Consider the following 27389-nt stretch of genomic DNA (forward strand, 5'->3'; position numbering starts at 1 on the left):
AAGGAGAAGAAGAAAATAGAGACAACCATTTTGGTGTTTTTATTTGGGGGGGGGGAGGGATGGGATAATAGAACTTGGAAGATTTGAACTTGGAGGAGAACGGAAAAAAATTGGGATGAGAAAACTAAAAAGTGTCGAGAAGAATGGAGATGAGGGTATCACTTGTGGCTGCATGCAGGAAGGAGAGAACTTGGAAATTGGAGGCCAAGAGAGGGATGGGGATGGGACTGGTCTATATTTTGATTGATAAAACTATTGGGTCCTATTCAAAATATTAATGATTGATAAAACTATTGGGTGCTATTCAAAATATTAAAATTTGATAAAACAAGCATATGTAAGTGTGAAGTTACAACTTCTGTAATGTTAGAGCAGTCCAAGTAGAAAAACAATGTCGTATTAACTTAAGACAGACAGCTTAAGCAAGAAAAGGCCACATCATCATTGTCATATTAATTTAGACACACGGCTTAAACAGGAGAGAGTTTGAAAGGCCGCGTCATCAGTTTTTATAGAAAAGCGATGTCGTATCGTATCAACTTAGACAGGGAAAGGTCGCCTCATCAGTAGAGCTGTTAAGCGTAACGAGCTACTCGAAAGCTCATTAAGGCTCGGATCGATAAGGCTCGAGATCGGCTCGTTAATTTCAATTAACGAGCCGAGCTCGAGCTCGATAAATACTCGTTGAGTTATCGAGCCGAGTAAGCTCGAACTCGATTCTTTATCGAGTAGCTCGGTTGAACTCGACAAAGAAGGGTATTTGTGTCATTTTAGCAGTCAACAAGTAGAAATTTGGACTAGGGTTGATATTGCATCGTCTCATACTCTCATTCTTCATTTCTGCCTCTCCCTCTCCGCTGCACGCCGCACCCAGTAACCCACAGCCGCACCCACAGGCCACAGCCCCGCAACGCCGCAGCTCCGCAACCCTGCAACCCTGCAGCCCGGATCTGGATCAACCCTGCAACCCCGCAGCTCCGCAACCCTGCCAGCCCCGCAACACCGCAACCCGCAACCAGTAACCCACAGCCGCACCCACAGCCCCGCAACGCCTCAGCTCTGCAACCCCGCAGCCCCGCAACCCCCGCAACCCCGCAGCCCGCAACCCCGCAACACCGTAACCCCGCACTCCACAGCAAGCCGCACTCCACAGCTGCAACCCACAGCAACCTCTGCCTCCACTGCCGCCCACAGCCTCTGTTTTCTGCCATTAACAACCCCGTCCACGGCCAGGGCCAAAACCAGTCCAATTTGACTGGTTTCTCTAATCCTTCGTGATATTTGGTAAGTCTCGTCTCTTTTCGTAGGTTAATTGTACTGAATGACAAGAGTTCATTCTTGTCTCTTTTCTGGTTTAGTAGCAGTTGGTAATGTAGTAGTTGACACATCTCATATGTACAAGGATGGATCAACAAATTTTCTTCTCGCGTGAGGACTGCATCCAACCTCTTTGTTTTATTCCTTTCTGCAATAACTTGCAGTTCAATCATAGAAATTTAATGTGGAAAATCTAGATTATGCTTATTAATATCTGATAATTTTAAAGAGTACTCGAAAAGATAACGTCTGAGTTTTTGCAGTAGTTTTACCTTTTCTTCATGGATTTCTTGGGGGGATGGGGTGGGGAAGCAAGAAGTGTTCTGCTTGTGGGTATAATCTGCTGCTAAATGTGCCTATAAATCTTTTCTAAAACTTAATTATTAGTACAATTAGATATTGCACTTCAATATCTGGAGGATTGAAAGGGAAGAAAATAAGTATGGTTGATTAAGACTTCTTATTTGTGAAATTTGAGAAAAAAGATGTAAGGATGTTAACCTTGATATCAAAAAAGCCTTACGGACTTAATTTGGACAGCATACTTCTTTTTTTTTGGGTAAATTTTTGATCTTTTGAATGAAACATGTCAATGTTCGTGAGCTAACTGTTGCACTATCACAGGGATTGATTGGCCTTTCATTTCATTTCATTTCAATTTCAAAGTGTTTGATTAGTTTGATATTTTCGTCTTGGGGCCATTTATGTGTGTGTGAATTGAGTTAAATGAATTGTTGAATGAATAATATAGGCACTACACCATATGTGCCTTCATCTATTTTGTTCAGCCTCTCGAACTCATCAACACTTTTACAACCCTGAAGCATGTTCACGGCCCTTGGTGGAGGAACTGCATGTTCTGGTGTCCCGTGGGAGTTGTGTTCATCATCAGAACCAGTATCCGCATTGCTACCACTGGTTCCACCATAACTGCGATCTTCATCAACCTCCATGTACTCATTCCTGTCCAATTCATCAGGATCACTATCTCCACTAAAGGATCTAACGCGTTCATCAGAAGACCTGACCCTATTTCCCACTGAACCTTCTCTCCTCAGTTCCATGTACTCATTCCTTGTGAAGCTGTACTTATTCTTGTGATTTCTGAAGGGGTTGTACTTTTTCTTGTCAGGTGTTTGAAGTTGGACAATTTTTAAGCTATGTAGCAGTGTTTTACATGGTTATTTGGCTGTAGTTTGTGCGTTTATTTGGCTGGACAAAACCTGTTATGGTATATTGGCTCTTATGAATGTTGTTTCATATGGAATTAGACTGTAGTTTGTGTATTTGTTGACTGCAGCCCTGGAGTTTGTGTTGTATGGATCATGGATGTTATGGTCTTATTTGTCTTGGATGAAATGTGGTTAGAGTTTGTGTATTGTTGAATGTGAATGGCATTGGTTGCCAATCCTAATATTTTTTGTTGATTTTGGATAGCCTAAATCTGGATATGTTGGAGCAGGACTTCGTAAATAACTGATTGTTGAATTTTGAAATCGAGCCTCAAAATCGAGTCTCGAGCTTCGAACTCGAGTCTAAAATCAAGCCTCGAGCCTCGAACTCGAGCCTTGAGCTCGGATAGATATTTCGAGCTCGAGCTCGAGCTCGTCCGAGCCTGGCTCGTTTATGATAAACGAGTCGAGCTCGAGCTCGAGTTCGAGTCACATTTCCTTTTTTCGAGTCGAGTTCGAGTGCGTATTATGGCTCGTTAGCGCTATCGAGCGAGCTCGAGCTTGGCTCGAATTCGTCACGAGTCGAGCTCGGCGTTCAGATACTCGGCTCGATTAACAGCACTAATTACAACTCCAAGATTTCGACTTGCTAGTGAAATTTTTTGCTTTTACAGAGTGCCTAAATCTATACCCCACCGTTCTGAATTCATCCTTTATAAAGAGTTTCAATGCTGATGCGAAATTCATCAATGCATTAGGATAAAATGGCGTGAATTTAACCACTAATTAACACATATGTACTAAGTGTGTAGGGATGTTGCCGAGACCGTTCTTTTTTTTCTGATGTGGCAAAATGTTATTGGACAATTTGTGGTCGTCCTTGCATGTGTTTGTGCAAAAAAAAAAAAAATTCCAAAATGCTGAGACCGTTGTCTTTGTAAATGAATGGTACATTTATTGTCTTCATTTTGGTTGTATACGATTGGACCACTTTACCATTTCTGTTCCGCCTTTTCCCATATGTATTGGGAAGTGATTGTCATCATTGCAATAACTCAGTTTAGTTGACTATCAGGACAAATGTATTCCAGTTTTGCCCTCCCATTATATTTTTCTTACCAGCCACAACGAATTGGTTTGCACTTGTCAGGAGGTCAATTTTTATTTACACTTGGGTTGCATTTGTAAAAAACCATCATTCCTTCACTGTCGACGGCTATTGAAAGGAGGACTGTGGCAATTTCTTTTGTTCTGCCCAACCCACCGCAATTTCTTTGTTCTGCCCAAGCCACCGCTGCCGGTAAAGCTATGGATTGTTGCTGGGATTTTCTGCTTATGCTAATGGTTAGTGATATGTTAAGTTTTTGCAGTCCTTTTTTGTATCATTCCTTTTTTGTTTTCTTCGGTTCTTACTTTCTCTTTTATTGCTATGTTCCTCCGAAGCTTCTTCTTCATTTTGCTCTCCTTCATAAAGATTGGTCAGGTGAGCTTTTCCTTTTACTGAACTATTCCTTCTAGAATGCTGTTTATTCCGATATGTTTTTTGCTTGGTCATTCGTAGACTAACTCAATCGTATTTACTTTGTTTATGGGTGTTTTGTATTTTGTCGTTGTGTTAAGGTAAGCTTATTTTTTATTTTCTGTGTTCTTTGATTATTATTATTGGACAATTGGTGGTCGTCCTTGTCTGTGAGAATTGAACAATATTCGTCGGGTGCGCTTTTTCTTTTAGTGAGCTATTTCGTCTATACTCCTGTTTATTCCAATATGTTTTTTGGTCCGTCATTCATCGACTAATTCAGGTTTACTTTCTCTGTTTATGGGTGTTTTCTATTTTGCCGTTGCATTAAGGTAAGGCTATTTCAAATTTTCTATCTTCTTTCATTCTTTGTTCTACCTTTCATTTGTCCATTGTTTGTTCTTATTTGTGTTCTGCCTCTTTCTCCTCTTTTCCCTTTACATTTTGCATGCAGCTTTCTTCATATGTGGTTGCTGTAACGAGCTTTCTTTCTTCGTCATCTTGTGTTATATATTTGGAGCTTGTATTGATTCAGGTTAGCTGATCATTCTCTCTCTTTTTTTTTTTTTGGCCTTTTGTTCTACCAGTTTTTTGTTTCTTGTATTGATAAACTGCTACAAGAACATAGAATCTCCTGTTAAAAATAAGAACTTTAATTATGAGACTTGAAACCCTTCAAGACTTCAATTTGATTAACGTTTATTGATTATCATATCTAAAATCGTACTTGATCTTCACATAGGAAGATGTTACCCTTTTTTGAACAATATATTTTACATTGAAATATGAAGGCATGCATTTCAAAACCAAAAAATTTGAACAATATATTTTACCGTTATCCACCATTTCATATACAATTTATAAAATCATCACTTTCTACTTTATGCATCAAACTTTAGATATAAACGAAATCAACATCAACAACTAACAAACCATTTCTACTACTTTTCCATTTATAACTTTTAATGCTTGGACCATTCTAACATTTTTTACTTTCAATTTTCATTGTACGATTTCAACCTATTTCACTTCCACACCCAACTCTCATCTTAATCATTCCATACTTATCTTAATGTAAACTTAACAGCCTATATAGTTTACATGCTTCTTCTTACTCTAACATCACACCAACTCTAAATAATCAATACAAGTTAGGGCATAATAACATTGATCCCCCGCGCGTAGCGCGGAATCAGCCTCCTAGTTGTCAATAAATTATGAACAGATAGTTTAGTATTTGATTCGCTTGTACTTCCTTTCTACGAGCTTATGATTTGAAATAAATGGTCCCATCCTGCTAAAACAATTTTGATGTGTGTTCAATATGGTGCCTTTGGCTTTGCCAAAATAAATTTAATCATTGAGTTTACTTCTTTTGACAAAAGAAAGCCACAACTAAAGTCTGATAATCAGTAAGAGATGGGTGAGACTTAAAAAACTTGAATTTACTTCTTTTGACCTAAAAAAACTATAAAACTGAACTCGAAAAATATAAATATAAATATAAATATAAAATATATATATGGATTATGATTAAAATAATTTGAGTTAATTTTGACTTAAAAAATGGCACACCACTAGCAGAGACCACTACTCCAGTTAAAAGTAAGGCTTGTCCCAATTCTTTGTTTTTCTTTTTCTTTTTTTTTTTTCTAATTGTTTAGTATTTAGATCAATAAACAATCACATATACTCGCACTTTATTAATTAAATCTGGATCTAGATAGACAGACACTAACATGTACTCACACATACAAATGCAGACTCCATGAATTCTGTGGTCATATGGGTAGTAGCGAGCCATTAATTGTGCCATTATTTTTATATCCTTCTTGTTTTTGTCAATAATATTATTGGGTAGTAGTGACTCGTGAGCCATACGGGATCTAGGCTTTTATATTACGTGCCTGATGTGGTTTTTAGGTTTAGCTACTTCTAGAATGTTACTTAAAGTTCCCCTTGGTTGGAAGTCTAATTATGTTTTGTTTATCATGTACTCCCTCCCTTTTTTTATAACTGACGTTTAAGAAATTTGCTTTTAAGTACTTTTATCTGTCGTTTTATTATCCCCATGCAACATTAATTATTTTTTCACAATTTTACCCTTTTATCTCTCTTTTCATAATTGGTGGGAGTTAGTTTGCATTGCTTTTGGTCTAGTAAAACAGCACCATCTAATACTCTAGTGAGAGAAAACATGGGTGAATTGGACAATTAATGAGGGTACAAAAGGAAAGTAGTGTATAGATTTAAACAATGAAAAACTTTTCTTAATTGGTGTGCAAAACCTTAAACGCCAGTTATAAAAAAAGGGAGGGAGTAACATTTAATTGAACAATTCATATAATCATGTACTCCCTCCCTTTTTTTATAACTGACGTTTAAGGTTTTGCACACCAATTAAGAAAAGTTTTTCATTGTTTAAATCTATACACTACTTTCCTTTTGTACCCTCATTAATTGTCCAATTCACTCATGTTTCCTCTCACTAGAATATTAAATGGTGCTGTTTTACTAGGTCAAAAGTAAAGAGAGAAGTAATAATTACTAGAAGTAGTAATTAAGAGTCCTGTATTGGTAAAGAGAGATAAAAGGGCAAAATTGTGAAAAAATAATTAATGCTGCATGGGGATAATACAACGACAGATAAAAATACTTAAGAGCAAATTTCTTAAACGTCATTTATAAAAAAAGGGAGGGAGTAGTATTTATCACTTTTTTTTGTCATTCATTGAAATTATCAACAATCAATTATCAAAGCATCCCCACCCCACTTGTGTGTTGATTCCAGAGTACATATATGTGTGTATATATATATATATATATATATATATATATATATATATATATATATATATATATATATATTGATTGTGCTGAATTCATGGTGTTAAAAAAAAAAGGTAATTCGTTCATCTCATTTTGATAGTCTTATTTGACTTTTCATTTCTCTAAAATGCTTTTATTTAATGTATTTTATTATCATTGAATATAACCTACTTTAGTCATTAATTGCTTTGGTTCATGCGTTAAATGGTGCAATTTTTCATCCATATTATTGTTGCAATTAATGCAAAGTTATAATGATTAATTATACTACTAATAGTAATATAAGAATATTTTAGACAAATAGCAAGGTAGATTTACTCTTCCAATAAATTTAACTAATTTTTCTTAAATTGTGTAAAAAAAAAAAAATCAAAACTATCGAAATGGGATGGAAGGAATATAAAAGTCGCTGGCTATATCCAAATCTTCCCTTAGTTGTAAACTGCATTCACTTGTAATTAATACCATTGGAAAGATAATTAATCTCTTATTCAACTTAAGATAATTTGTCCATCATTCAACTTAAAATAAACACGACGCCTAAATTAAACTAGAGCAAGGACGATAACAGCATCGAAGTTCAATTTTCTTCAATTAAAGCTACTAGTAAGTACGTTGAGGGAAAATTTTCTTGCACATGACATAGGGGGTGAAATCCTTTATTTTCAAATATCTATATTACAATGTATTCTTAATAATTCTTAATATTTAACTGAAGAGTCCTCCAAGGAAAAAATTCAATAGTAAAATTGTGACAAAGGTCTACTTACCAAAAAAAAAAAAAAATTTGTGCAAAGGTCACAATTTTTAATTGGAAAACATGCACCACGAAATTGCATGCCTCTAAGCCAAAGAGAGATGATCATGCACAATCTCCATATCCAATTTTCCTGGATTCCTGTCACTATGGATTGATTGTCTCAACCTAACTACATGGAAAAAAAAGGGTGACTTCAATTTATCAGCTAGAGTTATTCACGTGTTCGTTAAACTAAATTTAAAAAATAAAATGCAGAACATTGGCCAACTTTGCAACATATATATAACTGGTACAAATGCATTGATTTATGCAGCGAAATTGTCATTCCCAGCAAGGAAATATAAGAATTCATTACTGGCTGGTGTCACCAGTGTGCATGTTGCTTGACTCTCATGGCTGCTCCTCCCTCTGAAGGGTAGAGAGCCGAGTCAAGAAGACTGGAGACACGAATAGAAAAGGGGAAAAGGAAAAGAAAAGGAAAACTGATTGAAAAGCTTAATAGTTCAAAAGACAAACATGGCAGACGGAGACAAACATGATTTTATTTTTAATTTTTTTCTAAGGAGGGAAGGGATATGATTTAAGAAACGGAGATGAAAGAAAGATTTAAATTCAAAACCTCTAAATTTTAGAAACTCAAACTTAATCATTAAATCAAGGTCTCCTTGGTAACACGAAAGCTCATTCATTTATCCATCAAGTGGGGTGTGGTAAATATGGATGGAAAGATGAAGTAACCTGGTTATCTCTGCATCTTAAGAAGAAATCATACATCAATTAAGTGAGGAAGCTGCATGTGAAACCTGAGAGCTTCCAACGTAAAGCTGGACTAGCTCTCTTGATTACAAATAACTCACGCTTGGTAGTACAAAGACAACCCATACTTGATTGGATGAACATAAGATGAGGTTACATTAGTCACATCGTTTGTGAGATTTCAGCCCAGTTGTTTGATCCTTTATGATTTGGGTAAACTAATCTACTGCATAAGCTCACCATTTTGCCCATGGTATAGATGAACTAAATGAAGTAGATGCAGGATTGATGGTTGACTGACCAATAGATTTAGGACTTTAGTAAAGTTGATGCTAGATTTAGCAGCACCTCATGTTATTTAATCCTGTGCTTATCACTCTTCTTTCATCAATCATTTAAATTATGTGTAATCAATCACCAAATTAAGTAACCCCACCCCACGCCACCATGTGTTGACTTTAGGATATTTAATTGTGCTCAGCAATACCGAAGAACTTCCTTCCCACTTTCTCAAGAGGAAATTTTATTATTTGCCGGCCTTGAGCATAATGCTGCCATATTATTCTGACAAAATAGTACACTATCATAGTTTTTTTTTTTTTTTTTGCCTACTAGAATACATTGTATCTGTAGGAGACTCGGAGGCCGAGTTTTTTGTTCTTTAATTGGTGAAGGAAAATTATAAGATAAAAAATGGAGTTCCAAATTAAAAACATTTTGAATGTAAATGTCATTAGAAAAAATAATTAATATTAATTCAAGTGAAAATTTTTTTAAAGAATACTAAATGTGAATGTACAGCATAGTAAGTTTTTTTTTTTCAACAAGTCAAAATTACACAACAACAGAGAATAGAAACACTCGGAAGTAATCAAAATCCTGGTGCAAAGCACAATCTAAGGTGCAGCCCACAAACCAACACCATCCAGCCAATTGGTAACTGGAAGTGCGGTTGAGGATCTTAAACTCAGGGTAACTACCCCACAATCTTTCGATGTGGGATGGAGTACAGCACAGTAAGTTGAATATACTCATAATTGCCCAAGAGATATCGTCCTGGATTATCTAATGCTCAAGAACCACAATAATAGTAACAAACCTAAACCAATTCCAAAAAAAAAAAAATCCAAAAAAATTCAAAAAATTAAACTTAGTCCAAGATAAGATTCTTTGATCACCCATACTCTAAATCTGTTCCCATCCGAATTCAGTTTCTCTATCTTAATTAAGTGTCTAACTAATTAAACTCAAATTCTTGGAGATCGAGTTCAATCTAATTTGCTAATATTTAATTGAACTGAATTGCAGGAAAGCAAAATTTGTTATTTAGTGCTCTAAAATTGTTTAGAAGAACATGCGGTTTAGAGGAAGTGTAGTTCACCCTATTAGCTGCCTTGAGCATCATGCTGCCATATTATTCCAACTAGGACACCCTATTAATTAACTGTCGTTTACCTGCCAAAATAACAGGAGAATCAGTTTCCCAATTTCTTCCAAAATAGTCTCGTACAATTGTACTTTCTTTTCTTCGCATTTTCTTTAAGCCATTAGAGAATCAGCTTCCCAAATTTTTTCCGTTAACGTTCATTACCATTCTATGTCATCTTATTCACGGTCAACAAATAGATGGAGCACCGTAAGATTATGATGGCAGCCTGAGTGATTAAACATTCATGAGTTGATTGCAGCCTGAGGTATATTATGAGTATTCACTAACTAGGGTTGCTTCTCAATACTTTTTTTTCCCCTGAACTTTCTACTCACTTGATTTCCTCGGCTGCTAAACATTTAAAAAGAGAAAAAGAAAACTAGACTCAATTTCCAGAATATTCACTAGACCCTTTCGAGCACATCCGTTGATAATGAAATATATATATATATATATATATATATATATAATACTCCTATATATAATATTCCTCGATATTGTCAAAAAATTTATATAACCATGTATCAATAAACCACCGTTAGGTGACATAAATGAAAAAGTTTATATCTTGTATTAATATGGGATCCAAATTAGTCTTTTCAATTACATACCCATTGTCAAACATGATCAAACAATAAATAAACAAAAAATTTGCAACTAGCAAATTATAAAGGACAAACTTTAACATCATAAATATTCTTGTCAATATATTAAGGTTAGTTGCTGATATTTTATGGTATTAAAGTTCGCTCCTTGCAATATTTTGGTGGTAGATTTTTTGGATTATTTGTTATTGATCATATTTGACAATGGTTTCATAACTGAAAAGAGTAATTTGAATCTTGCATTAAGTGAAATGTATAGAATGATATACTACTTTTGATGCCATATATGATTTAAACCCTAATGACAAACAACAAATTCTAGTATTTTTGTTTTTAATGTTTGTACTGGTATTAGATTAATTAAATAATTTAGTAGATGAGGGACAATGGTGGAATCATATTATCTTCTCTCTTCTAATATTAATTTTTATTGTTGATTGGACCTAGATGTTACAAGATAGTAAACATCAAGGGAGGTTAATGTAATTTATAAAATCTGGAGAGAGGCCAGTGAAATAGTTAGAAACTTCCAGGGAGGTTTCTCATGACATTATCCCTTTTCATTAGTGAAGTTACTTTTATTGATCAATGGATAGTGAATTTTTTTTTTAGATATATATTCAGTGAATTGTATGCGTTGACTTGTAATTTTCCAAATTGTTTTAGAGCCCCCCCCCCCCCCCCCCCCCCCCCCCCCAAAGGCTATTGTTTAGCCATCCATCAATCTTAGATCTGTTTCAATTTAAATTTGCTAGGTTATAGACTAGATTAGCTTTGAACAAAACACAGAGGACCATCATTCCCCAAAAATAATGGATTAAATTTAATTTGGCAAAGCAAAAGGTGTCATATGGAACACACATCAAAATTGTTTTAGCAGGATGGGACCATTTATTTCAAATCATAAGCTCGTTGAAAGGAAGTATAAGCGAATCAAATACTAAACTACCTGTTCATAATATATCAACAATTAGTGGCTAAACTCACACCATTTTATCCTAAATCCACACATGTGATGCGTTGATGAATTTCACGTCAGCATTGAAACTCTTTATAAAGGATGAATTTAGAATAGTGGGGTATAGATTTAGGTATTCTGTATACGCCAAAAAAAAAAAAAAAAGAAAGACAATTTACGTAGTGATGAGATGTTGTAATTCCCAGTAAGGAAATATAAGAATTTATTAGTTACAATACAAATAGGTGTCACCGTTACAAGATGACTGTCTTGACTGCTTCTCCCTCTGAAGAGTGAAGAGTAGAGAAGAAAGAAAGACTAGAGAGAGACATGTGGTAATAACAGAAGAGTGGGGGAAAAAACCAAGTGAAAAGCTTAACACTTCACAGGAACAACAGCACACAGAGAGGCAAATTAAGCCTCGAAATGGAGGACAAATGAAATTGAAAATTACACTAAATTGGGTCTTCTCAGAATGTCATGCTCATCGCCCAGGAGGAACACAGAACCCATAACTTCCTCCTGCAACTGGCATACAGTACAGGCCTGAGTTACAGTAGGTGCAAGGATCGTTTGGTTGCGATATAGCACCTTCAAAAGGTGGATCACACATACTTCCTTCTGTGCAATAGCCACAATCATCTGGTGGTGATCCAAAGATGCTGTACAGACAGATTCCAAGGACTCCAGGAGCTGCACAATTAGTAGGTTGGTTATAGTCAGTGGCGCTGGAGCTGCTATAATTTCAAGCCATGACAAAACTCCTTAAGCTATGGCCCTGTATCTATTTCCCACAAACTTTGAAGTGTAGATATTCTTTAGAAGAGAGTAAAGATTATATCTCGAAATAAAGCAGTTGCAAGAAACTGCGAAACATTGAAAGGGCAATTAATCTGGTGTTGAGCCAATTAAAATATGCTAATGTGCATTAATTAGAAAATTTTTGAACTGAAAAAGGTTCTTGATTATGGCCCTATTTGTGTTTCTAAGTTGGACCAACAGGAAACAGAAAGCAGTAACATAGCTAAGAGACTTACAAGCAGCAGAAAATAAGAGGATAGCAAAGAGAACTAGAGAAAAGGAAGGTCTGCTCGTCATCTTCTCCGAAAGACAAAACTCGTCCTCAGTAGCCAAGCCAACGGAGTTTCTTGTAATCTTCTCTTTTCTTTCGTGATTATCTTCTAGGCAGGAACAGCTACATTTATAGGCGGTCCTTTGGGTGTTAAATGTTTACTTTCACAAGTAACAAAGGTTTACATATATTATAGACCGGCCAACATGCTTTACCTGTCATGTCAATCCTTTAATTATTGTAGTTAATGTTATTGTAATATATGAAAAAAAATATTTTGACTCTTTGATTAAGGTGTATATGTGCACGAGTTTGCTACTATGTTCTTGTGTAAAGAATTTTAGTTGGGGGTAAATTACATTTTACTCCCCTATGGTTTAATATTTTGTTGTACATAATCTCACTATGGTTTCTAGAGTTATACATAATCCCCTCATTATTTGGATTAAAGTGTCAAAATAACAAAATTTGTAATCCATAACGGAATCATCTAAAATATTAAAAATATCCCTATATAAATTTAAAAATTATTTATCAACCACAACGGTAACTCACAAAAACTTGAAAGTCAAAGTCAACTAGACCCAACAGATGCATTAAAGTTCCATGTTCTTCAATTGAAGAACAAAAAGTTATATCTTGCACATGGAGCATTACAAGTTGAGAGATGCCTTTTATTAATTTCTTCGTTCACGATTTTCGTAATATGATTTTAACTATAGTTAAAATTAAGCTTTTTCTTCGGCTAGATTTGGTTTAGCCGACTATTTAATCCGCAGCAGTTAAACGTACCTAGTTAGGGGCTAGTATTAAATAGTATACAGGGCAAACAGATGAAAGAATTTGAGCTGACTAACTGGTTCTTTGAAGTTTGAACATTAAGTTTCATTTGCTTGTATTCCGGAGGTATCATTTGTTGTTTCCTGGAGCCGTGAGAAGCTGCCAACTTGCTACGTATTTCACAAGTTATAATTTGTTTAATTCCATTCTGTTCCATTTGGATTGAGAAATTTGATGAAAATTTTGAAATCTACTCAAATCGCTCCAGTTGTTTAGATTGTTTAAGAAATATTTGAGTTTGTACTTCATATATTAAGTTTGAACTCGAGCTCATCAAGCAATTCAAACTACCTGGATTCGAGCTAAAAATCAATCAATATGAGTTCAAACTCGAGTTTTGACTGTGCAAACTCCCGAAAAACTCGATTGAACTCGACTTATTTGCACCTCTAGTCAATCCCCACTAGTTGAAGTTTAATTTCCTTGGGTAAAATGAAACTTGGGCATAATCTCATCATTATTGACAAATCCTAGTGGCCTCAAGAATTTGGAAATAGTAATTGACCCTTCTATTTGCACGCCTACAGTCCAAGATTCTTCTGCGCCATATCCTTTCACCACCCATGTTTGAAATTTGTCCCCAGTCAGCTTGCAAGCTGTACAAGGCTTCCATCAAAAGACCACCAACGTAAATCATGGATCATAACATTGAAAGAAACTCCATGCAGGTGGATAGAATTCCTTCTTTTTTAGCAAGTGGATAGAATTCCCTCATCCTGTCCGCAAAGGCATGATTAAAAACCAATATCTAGAGTTCATGATTATCGTTTAAATTATAAAACTAATCAATTATGGAAGTAAACCCATACTTGAAACAAGTCTAATAAATATATATTCGCAGGCAATACACGAAATCTCGCTTAGCCGTAAACTCCTATTCATGTTATGGCCAATTGACCCCACCTTCGGAAGAGGGAATTTTATAATTTGCCTGCCTTGAGAGCATGATTCTGCCATATTATTCCGAAAATTGTACGCCATATATTAGCTGTTTCTTGCCCGCTAGAATACATTGTATATATCCCTGGGAGGCTCAGAGGCCGAGTTTTTGTACATTTATTGGTGAAGGCAAATAATAAGGCAACCTGCAGCAATTAACTAATCTGATGGGATTTTCTCTGATCTGTGTCATAATTCCGCAATGATTTAACAATTCTAGACCGATTTCTGATCTCTGTCATTATGGTATCTCGCTCACTAGTCATTTTGAACAGCTTGCAGCAAAATGGGATTGTAGTTTGGGCTAAACTTTGTAGTTTGTCAACGGGTGCTAGTCTTATAGTTTGTTGTAACCACCTCCCATCTCTTGAAGCAGGAAATTACAAAAATAAGAGAAAAAAAAAGAACAGAGAAATTCAGTATCTTGTTGTAAGCAACTTGCATTTGGTACCATAAAGTATATATGGACAAGTTGACCTTGAGCTCTTCATATTAATTTATCTTGAGGAACGTCTTTGGACAAATGATAAAATGGCCACAATTATTATAGAAATATATATATTTTTTAGACACCAACCCTTTAATTACAAGTAAGGGTTGTCCCCTTCCCCGTTTTCTATATTTTTCCCTTAACGTTTAGTACTTAGATCTATATATAAATCAAAACTAGGGATGGCAATGGGGGCAGGTGACCGCGGGCACCCGTCCCACGGGGGGCTAATGGGGAGGGGGTTGGAGCCGGGGGGAGGGGGTGGGGCGGGTGCGGGAGGAAAAAATTCCCCCCACTTAGAAACGGAGCGGGAGGGCGGGGGAGTGTACCCCCACCCCATCCCCCGCCCTGCCACCCACTTTAAAAAAATAAATATATAAAATATATATGTATATAATTATATATATAATATATAATTTAATTAGTTACAAACTTATGATAATGATATTATTAGTTATATGTATTATATAATGTCTATTAGTATATATAATATAATTGATATTATTAATTATACTAATAATTATATATGTGTACTAATACAAATTATTAATTGGTTATACTAAATTTACTAATACATTTATACTAAATCCCTAATTACACTTAATGCAATAACATTTTTTTAAAAAAGCACAAACACAATAATGAATTAGTGATTGTATTTGTGCAAAAAATGAACACTTGACTACTTTAGTTATATTTATTTCATCATGTTAGATTGTATTCAAATAATTTTTATTTGATTGTTTTTATAAGTTTCAATTGTAAAATTATAAGGAATAATAATTTGATGATATGTTAATATTTTAGTATTTGATTGTTTGCTAAAATTTAACCATAATAAAATTATATAACAAATTTTTATTAACCCCGCGGATGAAAGCGGGGGCGGAGGGAGCGGGGGACGGGGGATGGGGTGGGGGCGGGGGGCCCCCGCTGCCATCCCTAATCAAAACACACTCACACTTTAGTAAGTAGATAGACACACAACAATAGGGGGTCATACGCACAAATGCACCCACCATTTATTTGTGGTAGCAGCACCTTCATTTTTATGGAAAAGAATAAATTGGGCCATTATTCTTGTGTCTTTTTGTTTCTGTCAATGATTTTAAGGGTAGTAGTGAATCATATGGAATCTAATTTTGGTAATAAAAAAGTCGGATTATTTAGGCGTTCAGCAATTTGAGGTTTAGACTTTAGCCGGTTTCAGCCATCCTTAATCAGCGAATTATGGGTTCTTGCGATGGCTCCTTTTAACTACTTTCAACATATTGTCATTGAGTTGTATGTTCCACAATCACTGATATGATTAGTAAAATTAATGAGATAAAAAAATTACAAAATAAAGATAATGTATCATTTTCTTATAATTGTGGTACCTTGACTCCTTTTGACCGCTTTCAGCAAAATTATCATTGATTTGTATGATTCTTTAAATCGTTAATTTTACTAACGTTATCATTGATTGAATTTAAATGCGATGAACTTGTGAATTTAGGGTGCCAAATATCCAAATTGATAGTTTAGAGCGCAAAGTGTTCAAAATTGAAGTTTACGATGCAAAATAGAAAAGTGAAGGTGCAAAATAGAGTTACTCCTAAGATAATGATAAATCTTTTTAATTCTATCTTTGCTAAAGGGCTTGTCAAATGGCGCTCATCAACATAAGCCTCAACTTCTATTGTTTTCATAGAAAAGTCATTTTGCTATTAAGACGTGTCCAATTGTAATGCACCAAAGCATATGAAAACTTTTACAAAAATATAGCCTACATGAAAACTGAGTGTCTAGGTAAATCACAAACAAAGAAAAACATGGATCGATAAAAAAAAATTGAGAGACAGACATTTAGATTACTAGCTTCCGGAAACTGGAAAGAGAACTTACTATATAAACTCAGACCAAAAAGGGTAAAAGTTCCAATAGAAACCAATTAATTCAATCCAAAAAAAAAAAAATCAGATAATATACCAGGTCTGTTTTATCTTGATAATATCTGTAGGACACCATCTCCACGATCTATGTTATGTTGTTCAGCCAGCACCTGCTACTTGAATTCAATTTCCTTCGGTGAAATAAAACTTGGGACGTATGTGATTGCATCTGACTCATTAGACCTGCGACTGTCAGGTATAACAACTTTTCCAGTCTTCCAATTATTACTATACCTCACCAAAGTCCTGCCATCAATATCCACCATTATCTCTCCATTCTTCAAAAACCCTAGTGGCCTCAAACATTTGGATTTCGTAAACCATTCTACTTGCACATACTTAGTCCAAGATTCACCAACGCCGTATTATTTCATTATCCATATTTCGAATTTATTCTCAGGCGGCTTACAAATTGCACCAAGGCATCCGTCAAAAACCCCCAATGTAAAGCATTGATCCCAACCATGACCATCGCCATGATTGATACTGGGCACTGCTATCCTCCTAACTGTGGCTTCTGATAGATGATAAGCAGTCACCTCGCAATATGATGGCCAATGAACTATGCCGTTTAGTAAGGTGCCCCTACATCCATGCAATCTCTGTCCATAAGGCATTTGTGATATTAGTTGCAGTTCGGCAGTCCTTGTCCAGTGGTACAAACTTCTGCTCGAGTTCGAGTTGAGTACATATATTGTATAAATAGGATTATACAAAGTGGTGCGAAGGCATAAAACTAATTTGTAACTACCATTATTACTGCTGCAATCATTGTGGCCGAACCAATAAAACTCGTGACCATAACCAACGGATTCAGATTCAGGCACATCTAAAGTTAGTAAATCTTTTGTGGAAGGATTCCACATCAATATAACCTTGTTTTTATTGTATTCACTCATTAAGGATACTAAGCCATCGCAAGAACCCATGATTCGCAAAGAACCGAAAGAAGACGGCTTTGGATAGCGAACCTTTTTATTCATCAGATTGCTGCCTTCGTTGTATTTTTGGCTGCCAATACAAGCATTGATATCAATGGTGGCATGTGGGTAGATCATGAATACTCGATCAGGGTTTCGCTCGGGGTCTGGTTTTAATAGCTCAAATTGTTTCTTGGTGAAACGAGAGCTGGAGATCAGATCATACCATCCATGGCAGACGCACTTGAATCTGCAGAGATTCTTGGCATCCACCCTGACGAGAATATTCTCGCATACTTCTGGAGGAATGTAGAAGTTAAACTTGACTATTCTTTTCTCCTCTCTTTGGAGCCTCTTTGATGCATGCTTCTTCTTCGCCATTAATTCGTGTCTCTGCTGCTGGCAGATTCAAGGTGAAGATCTTCAGATTCTGACTCCAAAAGTGATGATTTTATGTAGTACGGAACCTGTAGGGTTTATAGGGTGCGGCTGTATGATTAAGTTGAGAAAGCCTTTCCTTGGTTTTATATGCTTTGCTTGGTTTGGCGGGGTTTTTTTTTTTTTGGGGGGCTGGGGGGGGGGGGGGGGGGGGGGGGGGGGGGGGGGGGGGGGGGGGGGGGGGGGGGGGGGGGGGATGGGGGGAAGAAGGGTTGTTAACAATCCAACTACGAGTATATTCAGAATTATTTGGAAAAGGAAAATATTCAAAATAGGTAAACCATAGATCTAGCTACCCTTGTCAAAGTGTTTCTAACAAATTTTTTTCTGTTTAATAAAACGCTCCTATGTGTCGTTAGGAGGAGTTAAATCCAAATCCCTCCATCCTAAATTTATATCCATTGCACAAATTCCAACGCTAATGCTACGAGACATTAATGCATCAGATTGTGGATTTAAGAATTAAAGGTGTAAATTTAATTTTTTTTTTTCCACAAACGATAATAACTATATAGATGTTAACACTTGATCATACAAGGACTACTTACAAAATGAGTATAAGCCCTGTCATCTAATCTATTAGCCTCCTTTAACCAGCATGGGAACTGGTTTACCCAATTAACATCATTAACTAGCTGAGAAGCAAAACATGCTAGCCTATGACTTGCTGTATTAAGAGATCTAGGCTTCCAAGAAATCGTGCAGTAGTCAAAAACTTGAACCATATCTGCAATGTCTTCCAGGATGGTTGCTAGGATTCCATCTTGAACATTGTTGTCATTAATGTAGTTAGTAGCCGTTTTACAGTCTGAGAAGATAGCTATCTTCCCCCAACCTTCTTCACGAGCCATTTGGAGAGCTAATCTAATGGCTAAAGTTTCTTCCATTAGAGCATCCCCCTTCTTCTGCTCTACTACTCCCCTTGCTCTAATAATTTCGCCTGTCCAATGCCTAGCCACTATTCCCTTCCCTGTTCTTATCATTCTCGCATTAAGGGCTGCATCTGTATTAATTCTAATAACTCCATCTAGCACTGGTTCCTTCCCTGGTTTAAACTTTCCCTTGCCTCCTGCCGTCTTTTTGTACCCCTCCTCCTGTTTCCTCACATCCTCATACTCCTGCCATTCTTGTTGTGCTTTCAGACCTATCTCCTTCGCCTCCTTCCTTTTTTGCTCGAATGCCACCTTGTTTCTTGCTTTCCAAATGTTCCACATGATGTTTGCTGTTAGGCTTATATGCTCTGTCCCCGACTCCTTAGTTCCTGTCTGCGCCACCGCCACCCACCATCTCCATAAATTACCTTGTAGATCTCTCAGCCCCTCCCATCTGACTGATGCCAATTTCCATACAACTTGAGCTCTTGGGCAAGTGAAAAGCATATGCTCGACTGTTTCTATTTCATCTCCACAGACAGGACATATCATATCCCCTTTCCCCGTCCTTTTGTAGATGGCTTCGTTCACCGCAACTCCCTTCTGTAAGCACTTCTAGATGAAGTGTTTAATTTTGTGCTTAAGATGCAAGTTCCACAGTTGTTTCCAGACAGAATGTTTCCTCAACTCCCAACTCGTCTCCCCTTCCAGCCTTTGTCTTCTTTTGCTTCTGTTGTTATCCTGCATAGCCTTCCTATATCCTGACTTTACTGTATAGTTTCCAGATTTAGCAAATTTCCAAAAGAGCCTGTCAGGTCGCTTGAACATGCTAAGAGGCATGCTTATGATTCGCTCTCTATCTGCATTGTTGAAGACATTCTGCAATATTTCGCCGTTCCATCTTCCATTGCGAATTAACTGGCTGACCGTTTGGAGTTGGCTATTTGCGGGACTTGGTGTTGTAGGCCTACCTGTCTCAGATTCCAAAATCCATCTGTCCTTCCAAATATTCACCTGTATTCCATCCCCTATTCTCTTCCACAGTCCATCATCCAGCAAGCTCCACGCACTATGTATGCTTTTCCATGACCAGGAAGCTGAAGTTGGAGGATGCTTTTCCAGGGACTTAAGATCTTTTAAATACTTACTTCTAAGCACTTTACTTACAAGCAGATTTGGAGAGCAAATGATTCTCCATAATTGCTTAGCAAGTAACGCTTTGTTAAAACATTCCAAGTCCCTGAAACCCATCCCCCCATTTCCTTTCACTTCAGCTAGTTTCGACCAGCTAATCCAATGGATTTTCTTCTCCTGATCACTATTTCCCCACCAAAAGTTTGCTATGCTCTTGCAGATATCCTCGCACAGTCCTTTAGGTAATTTGAAACAGGCCATAGCATAATTTGGCATCGCAAGAATTACTGACTTTATGAGCACTTCCTTTCCTGCCAAACTCAGCATTTTGGTTGTCCAACCTTTCAGCTTCTTGATGACAGCACATTTAATATAGCCAAACACTTGATTCTTTGTTCTACCTATTGCCATTGGTAGCCCCAGATATTTCCCGTTTGTTGCCTCCTTTAAGTTCCCCAACTCTTGACAGATGGTCTCTCTTCTTGTCCTCGAAATATTCCTGCTAAAGTATACTGCAGATTTGTCAAAGTTTACAAGTTGTCCAGAAGCTATCGCATATCTTTGTAGCATTTCTTTCACTTGTTTAGCCTCCTGTACCGTTGCCTTACAGCAAATCAGTGAATCATCTGCAAAAAATAAGTGAGATATTTGCGGACTGTTCTTACACACTTTCACTCCTGTGAGCAGCTTCTCTCCCACTTTTGTGTTTATCAAATGCGACAAACTCTCTGCACAGATTAAGAAAAGGTAGGGAGAAAGGGGGTCTCCTTGTCTCAAACCTCTACTAGCATTAATATAACCCACTTTGGTTCCATTAAGATTGAAAGAAAAAGACACCGAAGAAATGCAAGCCATTATCCACCTAACAAAGATAGGGCAGAAACCCATATGCATCATCATTCTTCCTATGAATTTCCATTCCACTCTATCGTAGGCTTTGGACATATCAAGTTTAATGGCCATAAAACCTGTCTTTCCTTTTCTTTTATTTTTCAAAAAATACATCACTTCATGAGCAATGAGGACATTATCCACAATTTGTCTACCTGGCACAAAAGCTGACTGCGACTCACTAATGCACTTCTTTAAAACAACTTTCAGTCTATTAGCAAGAACTTTTGAAATGATTTTGTATAAAGTGTTGCACAAGCTAATAGGTCTGAACTGAGTCATATTGATGGGATGGTCCACTTTAGGGATCAAAGTAATCAAGGTTTCATTAATCACCTTAAGCATATTACCAGAGTGAAAAAAACTCGAAACAGCATTCACCACATCGCTTCTCACAATATTCCAGTAGTTTTGGAAAAAGAGAGGGGACATACCATCTATCCCGGGTGATTTGTTTGGATGCATGGAAAACAAAGCTTTGTATATCTCTTGTTCCCCTACAGGTCGGATCAGGTGCTCGTTCATCTGTCTTGTTATAGTATTAGGAACTCCCTGTAGTGTTTCTTCTAACTGGTCCGCACCTCCAGAGGTGAACAAGTGTTTGTAATATCCACAAATTTCCTCCTTAACTTCCTGCTCATTTGTGCACCATTGACCATTATCCTTTTGTAGACATGTAATCTGTCTTTGTTTCCTTGCCTTCATCACACTCACATGGAAGAAAGCTGTGTTTTTGTCTCCTTCCCTCAACCACCTTGTCCTAGCCTTTTGACTCCAGTATAATTCCTCCTCTCGATATGCCTTACTCAGTTGCAACTTTAGCTCTACCAGCTGACCCTTTTTTCCTGTGCTGTTGCTATCCTTCAGCTCCTGAATCCTCCCCTTTATCACCTGGATGTTTTTCCCAGAATTCATATTACTTTTCCTTCTCCATGTAAGTAAGGCCATTCTGCACTCCCTTATTTTTTTTGTTACCTTAAACATCCTTGATCCTTTATGTTCTAATCCCCAGGCTCTTTCTACTACTCCTTTTGTTTCTTCCATCTTGGCCCAACGCTGGTCAAAGTAGAACCTTCTCTTCACCTTCCTCTGGTTGGGATTTATGTCTATAACCAGTGCGCTATGGTCCGAAGCTTCATTTTCTACATGGCTACAACTGGCTCTAGCAAACATATGGTACCATTTTATACTAGCCAAGCCCCTATCCAGTCTTTCCTTTACTTCACCCTCACCTTCCCACTGATTGCACCATGTCCAAGGTTTCCCCTCAAAGCCTAAATCAACCAGCTCATTCTCCTTTATAAACCTGTTGAACTCCTTAAAGCTACTCTCATGTCTCCTCCTCCCTCCCCACTTTTCCTCCCCTGATCTGATGTCATTAAAGTCTCCTACCAGTACCCAATATTCCCCCCAATCCCTCTTTTTTTGTTCTAACGTTTTCCACTGCTCCTTTCTTATATTTTCATCTGTACTCGCATACACTCCCACCAGCCACCATTCACAATCAGTTTCCCTATCACTCAGTTTCATCCCTATGAAGAAAGTCCCCTGGTCCATACACATCACTTCTACTTCTTCCTTCCACATCATAGCTAGTCCTCCTGCTTTCCCACTAGGATTGATCACCCAGCAATTGTCGAACTTTATTTGTTTCTGAACCTTTTCTATGGTTAATTTCTGATGTCATTAAAGTCTCCTACCAGTACCCAATATTCCCCCCAATCCCTCTTTTTTTGTTCTAACGTTTTCCACTGCTCCTTTCTTATATTTTCATCTGTACTCGCATACACTCCCACCAGCCACCATTCACAATCAGTTTCCCTATCACTCAGTTTCATCCCTATGAAGAAAGTCCCCTGGTCCATACACATCACTTCTACTTCTTCCTTCCACATCATAGCTAGTCCTCCTGCTTTCCCACTAGGATTGATCACCCAGCAATTGTCGAACTTTATTTGTTTCTGAACCTTTTCTATGGTTAATTTCTGATTCTTTGTCTCAGCCAGAAAAACCACACTTGGAAAGTGGAGATGTACCATCTCCTTTAGTTGGGGAATTGTCAAGGGTCCTCCCACACCTCGACAATTCCACACCAAGACCTTCATTTACACTGTGGAGGCTTCAATGGGATTGCCTCCAGTTCCCTCATTTTAATCATTTTCTGACATTTCTTCCTACCTTGGTCCTGTGTTCCGTCATCCTCTCCATCCTCCTCCATAATTTTTCCCTCCTCATTCACTATGGGTTTCTTTCTTTTTCCCCCCAAGTCTCCCATATGAGTATTATTGTTTAACTCTCCTAATGGTGTTCTTTTAAGCCTATGGAACCCTTTTTGTATTTTACGCTTGTTTTCCACCTTCACAGAAACTAAAGAAAGCATTCTATCCTGTCCCTCCCCCATTCTAACCTCCTGTACATGCTCCCTATTTCCTATCCCTCCCTCTATTACACCACCCACCTCTCCTCCCTGCAATTCGAAGTCCATGTGACTTTCCACCTCTCCTGTCATTTTCTCCTCCTCCTGTCTTTGAGCTTCCAGTCCAATACCCTGATCACCCCTCCTCACCTCCTCTGTCCTTGGAACACAAGCTTCCCTTTCCTTATCACTAATGACTAGAGCTTTTCCCCCTCCTCCCTCTTGCCTGCCTCCCCCTACTCTCTCTTCCCCCTCTTGCCCCCCTCCCTCTACGTTCTGTCTCGTCCTTTCCGGTTGACCTGCTCTCTCCCCTATCCCTTCCTCATTCCCTCTTGAACCACCTCTACCCAAACCTTCATGTTGTCCCTTAGAAAGCACCTGTTTTCCGGCTTCACCCCTGAGAGGGGATAACATTATATTGCCTGCTCTCATCCACGGTCCGAATTGTGCTTCCCTACCAGCTTGGTTTGCCCTCGCTTCTCTTCTGCAATTTTTATCTCCATGTCCTATGATACCGCACTTATAGCAGAAATCTGGGCAGCGTTCGTACCTGAAATCAATCCATACCATTTCTCCGTTCAATTTCACTGATGTTCCTCTTACCAATGGCTGCTGCAAATCAACCTCCGCAAATATTTTCATATGCCTCCCCTCCTTTCCGCCCCCAGGTGGTAGTATGACCTCCCTTACACTCTTAAACATCCCTCCTATTTTCCTTCCCGCAGCCTTACTCATCCAGTGTACCGGAAGATTCCAGACTTGGATCCAGAGACTAGCAAATCTAAAGCACTCCACTCGTTTTTCAAATCCTACACACCACTCCCTTATAACAAGCACCTGGTTATCTAAAATCCACGGACCACCTGCCAAAACTTTTTCCTTTTCCTCCACCCTTTCAAAGCTAAATTGGAACACATTGGGGCCAATCTCAGTGACACGCATATTTCTGGGATAGCCCCAAACATGGTTTGTAAACTGTTTTACCCCTGTGAAGTTTGCTATCTTTTCTCCTATAATACGTCCAACCAAAGTTCCTCTGCAGTCTTGGACACTCTGTTCTACATCATCATTGCTTAGGTCGATCCCCCCCACTTCCGTATCTGATAGTTCGAACCTTCTCAAAGCCATCGCTAGCTCTTCCTCCATCTTCCCTCACACCCTACAGAGTTCCCAATACTATCTCAAAATGAACAAACAGCCTTTCCACCTGCAGAGCCAAGAGGAAAAACAAACACAACAAACACAAAGCACAAGACAAAACAAAATAAAAGATATGGTCTTAAACACTCCTAGAGTACTAGATATTCATAGATTGAATGCATACCGCATAAGCTTCCTACTACCCTTGTTAGGTGGAAATTAGGCAGAAAGCACTAATTGACAAAGACAAAAGAAAGAGAAGGGTAGCTGTAGATGAAATTGGTTTTTTCCATCCGGCCAATTGTGAGCTGAAACTTTATCCCAGCTGATCTCTCCTCGCCAAAGGAGAATCCTGCTCTAGCCCAGCTGATCTCTCCTCGCCGTGCTCTTGAGGTTTGAAAAGATTTGAAAACTAGGCGGGCTTTGGTACGGAGTTATGCAGAAGAGTTCGAAAAATGAAAGCTCCTACACAGAGGAGGGAAACTCTCAAAACAAGAGAGAGAAGCTCTCACTTTTAGAGAGAGACCCCTTCAAAGGAAATAATTCAAAGGTGTAAATTTAATTAGCTCCCCACTTTATTTGTTAATAATGATTTGGGATGGAAAGGCTTGAATTTAGCCCTTTACTCCATTTGTTATAAGAAATGAAGTTTGAATACTGAAACTCTGTTTGGATTGGGGATTTTTGGAAAAACAAGTTTTTTCAACTATAACGCTACAGTAATACACAAATAAAAAAATCTCAAAAATACCAAAAACAACTTAAAAAATACCAAAAATATATAAAAAAAAAAAAAGCAACCTCAAAGATATAAAAAAACAACTTAAAAAACACCAAAAATATAAACAAAAACTTTTAAAATATAAAAAATATAACCTAAAAAATAACTTCATGTACAATAAAAGTTTTTCAATTGTATTGTTATAATAAAATATTTCAAAAACAGCTAATCCAAACGGAAATTACTTAAAATTTATTAGATCTTTTGGTGCATCTAAGTTTATAACATACCTAGCAAAATCACAGACCTCTCACTCCCCCAATTCCCCTTTTTATTCAGGCAAATTAATGTGATTTTCTTACATTTGTTTATTCAGTGTTTATTTATTATTTTATGGTTTGTAGGATGAGGATGAAAAGGTGCATTGTTTGGATCTATGAGGTGTTTTTTTCTTTTCCAAAAAATAGCATTTTTTTCAACTTAGTTTGGAATACATAAGCATGGGGTGAGTAAAATAGTATACAATCCAATACGTCACAACAAAAAATTTAGGATATAAAAGTCAAACCACAAGAAAAAGAATGCAATAAAAGTTGCAATTATTGTTACCAATCTTACATAGCTACCATGCAAAACTAGGTAAATGATTATAAAGACGTGCAGGTAATCAGCAGGTTTCTTAGGATGTTTTAGTTAGATGAGCAACGAAAAAATAATTAACGTAGATTATGATTCACATACAAATTACATTGAACTATCCCTCTTCTTGTTATTTGATTCCCTCTTAGTGACCATCTGGTTCATATTGAGTATGATTTGGCCTCAATTAAACATAAGAAAATAAAAAAAAATAATTTTCAAATTAATCAACACTGTATATATTGTTACAACAACACAAGGAATTGAATAACACAATTTGAAGAGAGGAAAAAAAAATGTGCCCCTTGTCAAAAGAGTTTTTAGGTTATGAAATTGCCCTAGTAGAACTGATGACTTACCATGTATACACTCGAGAAAAAACAAGAACACTAAACCTAGGTCCCTTATAACCCAAAAATGGTCATGTATGAAATTGGCATCTTTCACGGGATGGAGGATACACAAAATGCCATGCACTTCTGAATCAAGGAGAACCTACACAAACGTCTGTGGCCTATTGTCACTTCCCTTGTTTCCTTCCCCTTGGTCCTTGGACTGCAAAACAACAGGATAATTGATATGACGTCAAACCAAAATATTTGAATCCTACTTAGCAAAAAAAAACATCCAGTTGTCAGCCATGATATTTTTATCTGTCAACCAGATTTCTTTATTTCGATCGAGGAATTTGACGAAGGTTTCAAATCTTTCGTCAAATCCCTCGATTCAAACGCAGCCTTGGTGAATTTTAATGATATACAATGATTAAGTATTCATTGAGATGAACAAGATCTTCAAAATTAGCAAAATGTGTTTACCTTTGTCTCCATCGAACTGGCTATCTTAGATGATATAGGATCCACTACGAAACTTCTATCTTGTCCGGGATTTAGTTCTTTGTTGATATCCACAGAGGGGAATTTTTCTTCAAGACATTTTGCAATATTCCCTGTTTCCTTTAGGCTTGCCATTTTCTCCGTGAAAGGCCTCTTTAATGTCAATAACTTTCTTTTGTAAGACTCTTGTCTCTGAAATAAGATAGAGATAGAGAAACACAGAGGATATGGGACAAGTATCTACTTGCAGTGAATATATAGTGAGCTAAGAGAAGAGAAGAAAGGGTCTTATGAGAGAGAGGCAAAGTACACAACAATTGTGTGACTTTGGGGCAGTGAGGAAATTATGCTAGAGGAGACAATTGTAGGAACAATAAATGATCCTATTCTTTTGGAGGATAGCCCAATGACATTGACTTCCCAACAACACGAGCAGAAATGGAATTTCTCTTCATGTTGCTGGTTTAAATTACTAGTGTGTGTGTGTGTGTGTGTTTTTTTTTCTTTGGATAATAGAAATTTCATACATCAAGATAGATATTAGTGACCCAACGCGGGATAGCTCGTGTGGTGTGTTGCTCTTCTTTAGGATATGATCACCAAGAATCGAATCTCGGACTAACGTTTTCAAGAGGAATGGACATCTCCTCTCGGGTCGTAGGGGATTAGTCGCACCAAAAACCCGGATATCCCTGTGTCAAAAAAAAAAAGGATAGATTTTAGTATCTTATTGAGTTGAACGTGAAACTATTGTACCATTTG

The 27389-nt window shown here is 37.2% G+C and overlaps 2 protein-coding genes and 2 long non-coding RNA genes across 6 annotated transcripts; 1 reads left to right on the top strand and 3 right to left on the bottom strand.

Moving 5' to 3' along the window:
- The first annotated feature begins 640 nt into the window (after positions 1–640).
- On the top strand, positions 641–12704 carry LOC113734491 (uncharacterized). Of its 3 annotated transcripts, XR_011841551.1 has the most exons (5): positions 652–1284; positions 2106–3833; positions 3933–3972; positions 4463–4543; positions 12336–12704. It is a non-coding gene; the product is annotated as an uncharacterized lncRNA (long non-coding RNA). The 3 variants fall into 3 exon arrangements; XR_011841550.1 differs by lacking the exon at positions 12336–12704 and having other exon boundaries at positions 641–1284; positions 3933–4340; positions 4463–4672; XR_011841549.1 differs by lacking the exon at positions 12336–12704 and having other exon boundaries at positions 659–1284; positions 4463–4672.
- LOC113734779 (uncharacterized) lies at positions 11537–12524 on the bottom strand. Its single transcript, XR_003459381.2, has 2 exons — positions 12383–12524; positions 11537–12038 (listed from the first exon to the last, which is right to left on the bottom strand). It is a non-coding gene; the product is annotated as an uncharacterized lncRNA (long non-coding RNA).
- A 4281-nt stretch (positions 12705–16985) lies between the features above and the next one.
- Positions 16986–17921, bottom strand: LOC113735505 (F-box/kelch-repeat protein At3g23880-like). Its single transcript, XM_027262506.1, has one exon. It carries the CDS (start codon positions 17919–17921, stop codon positions 16986–16988), a length of 936 nt encoding a protein of 311 aa, XP_027118307.1.
- Positions 17922–18496: 575 nt separating this feature from the next.
- On the bottom strand, positions 18497–19402 carry LOC113735506 (uncharacterized). The gene has a single exon (XM_027262507.1). It carries the CDS (start codon positions 19400–19402, stop codon positions 18497–18499), a length of 906 nt encoding a protein of 301 aa, XP_027118308.1.
- Between the last annotated feature and the right edge of the window lie 7987 nt (positions 19403–27389).

The sequence above is a fragment of the Coffea arabica genome, chromosome 3c, assembly GCF_036785885.1.
Source record: "Coffea arabica cultivar ET-39 chromosome 3c, Coffea Arabica ET-39 HiFi, whole genome shotgun sequence".
Taxonomy (NCBI): domain Eukaryota; kingdom Viridiplantae; phylum Streptophyta; class Magnoliopsida; order Gentianales; family Rubiaceae; genus Coffea; species Coffea arabica.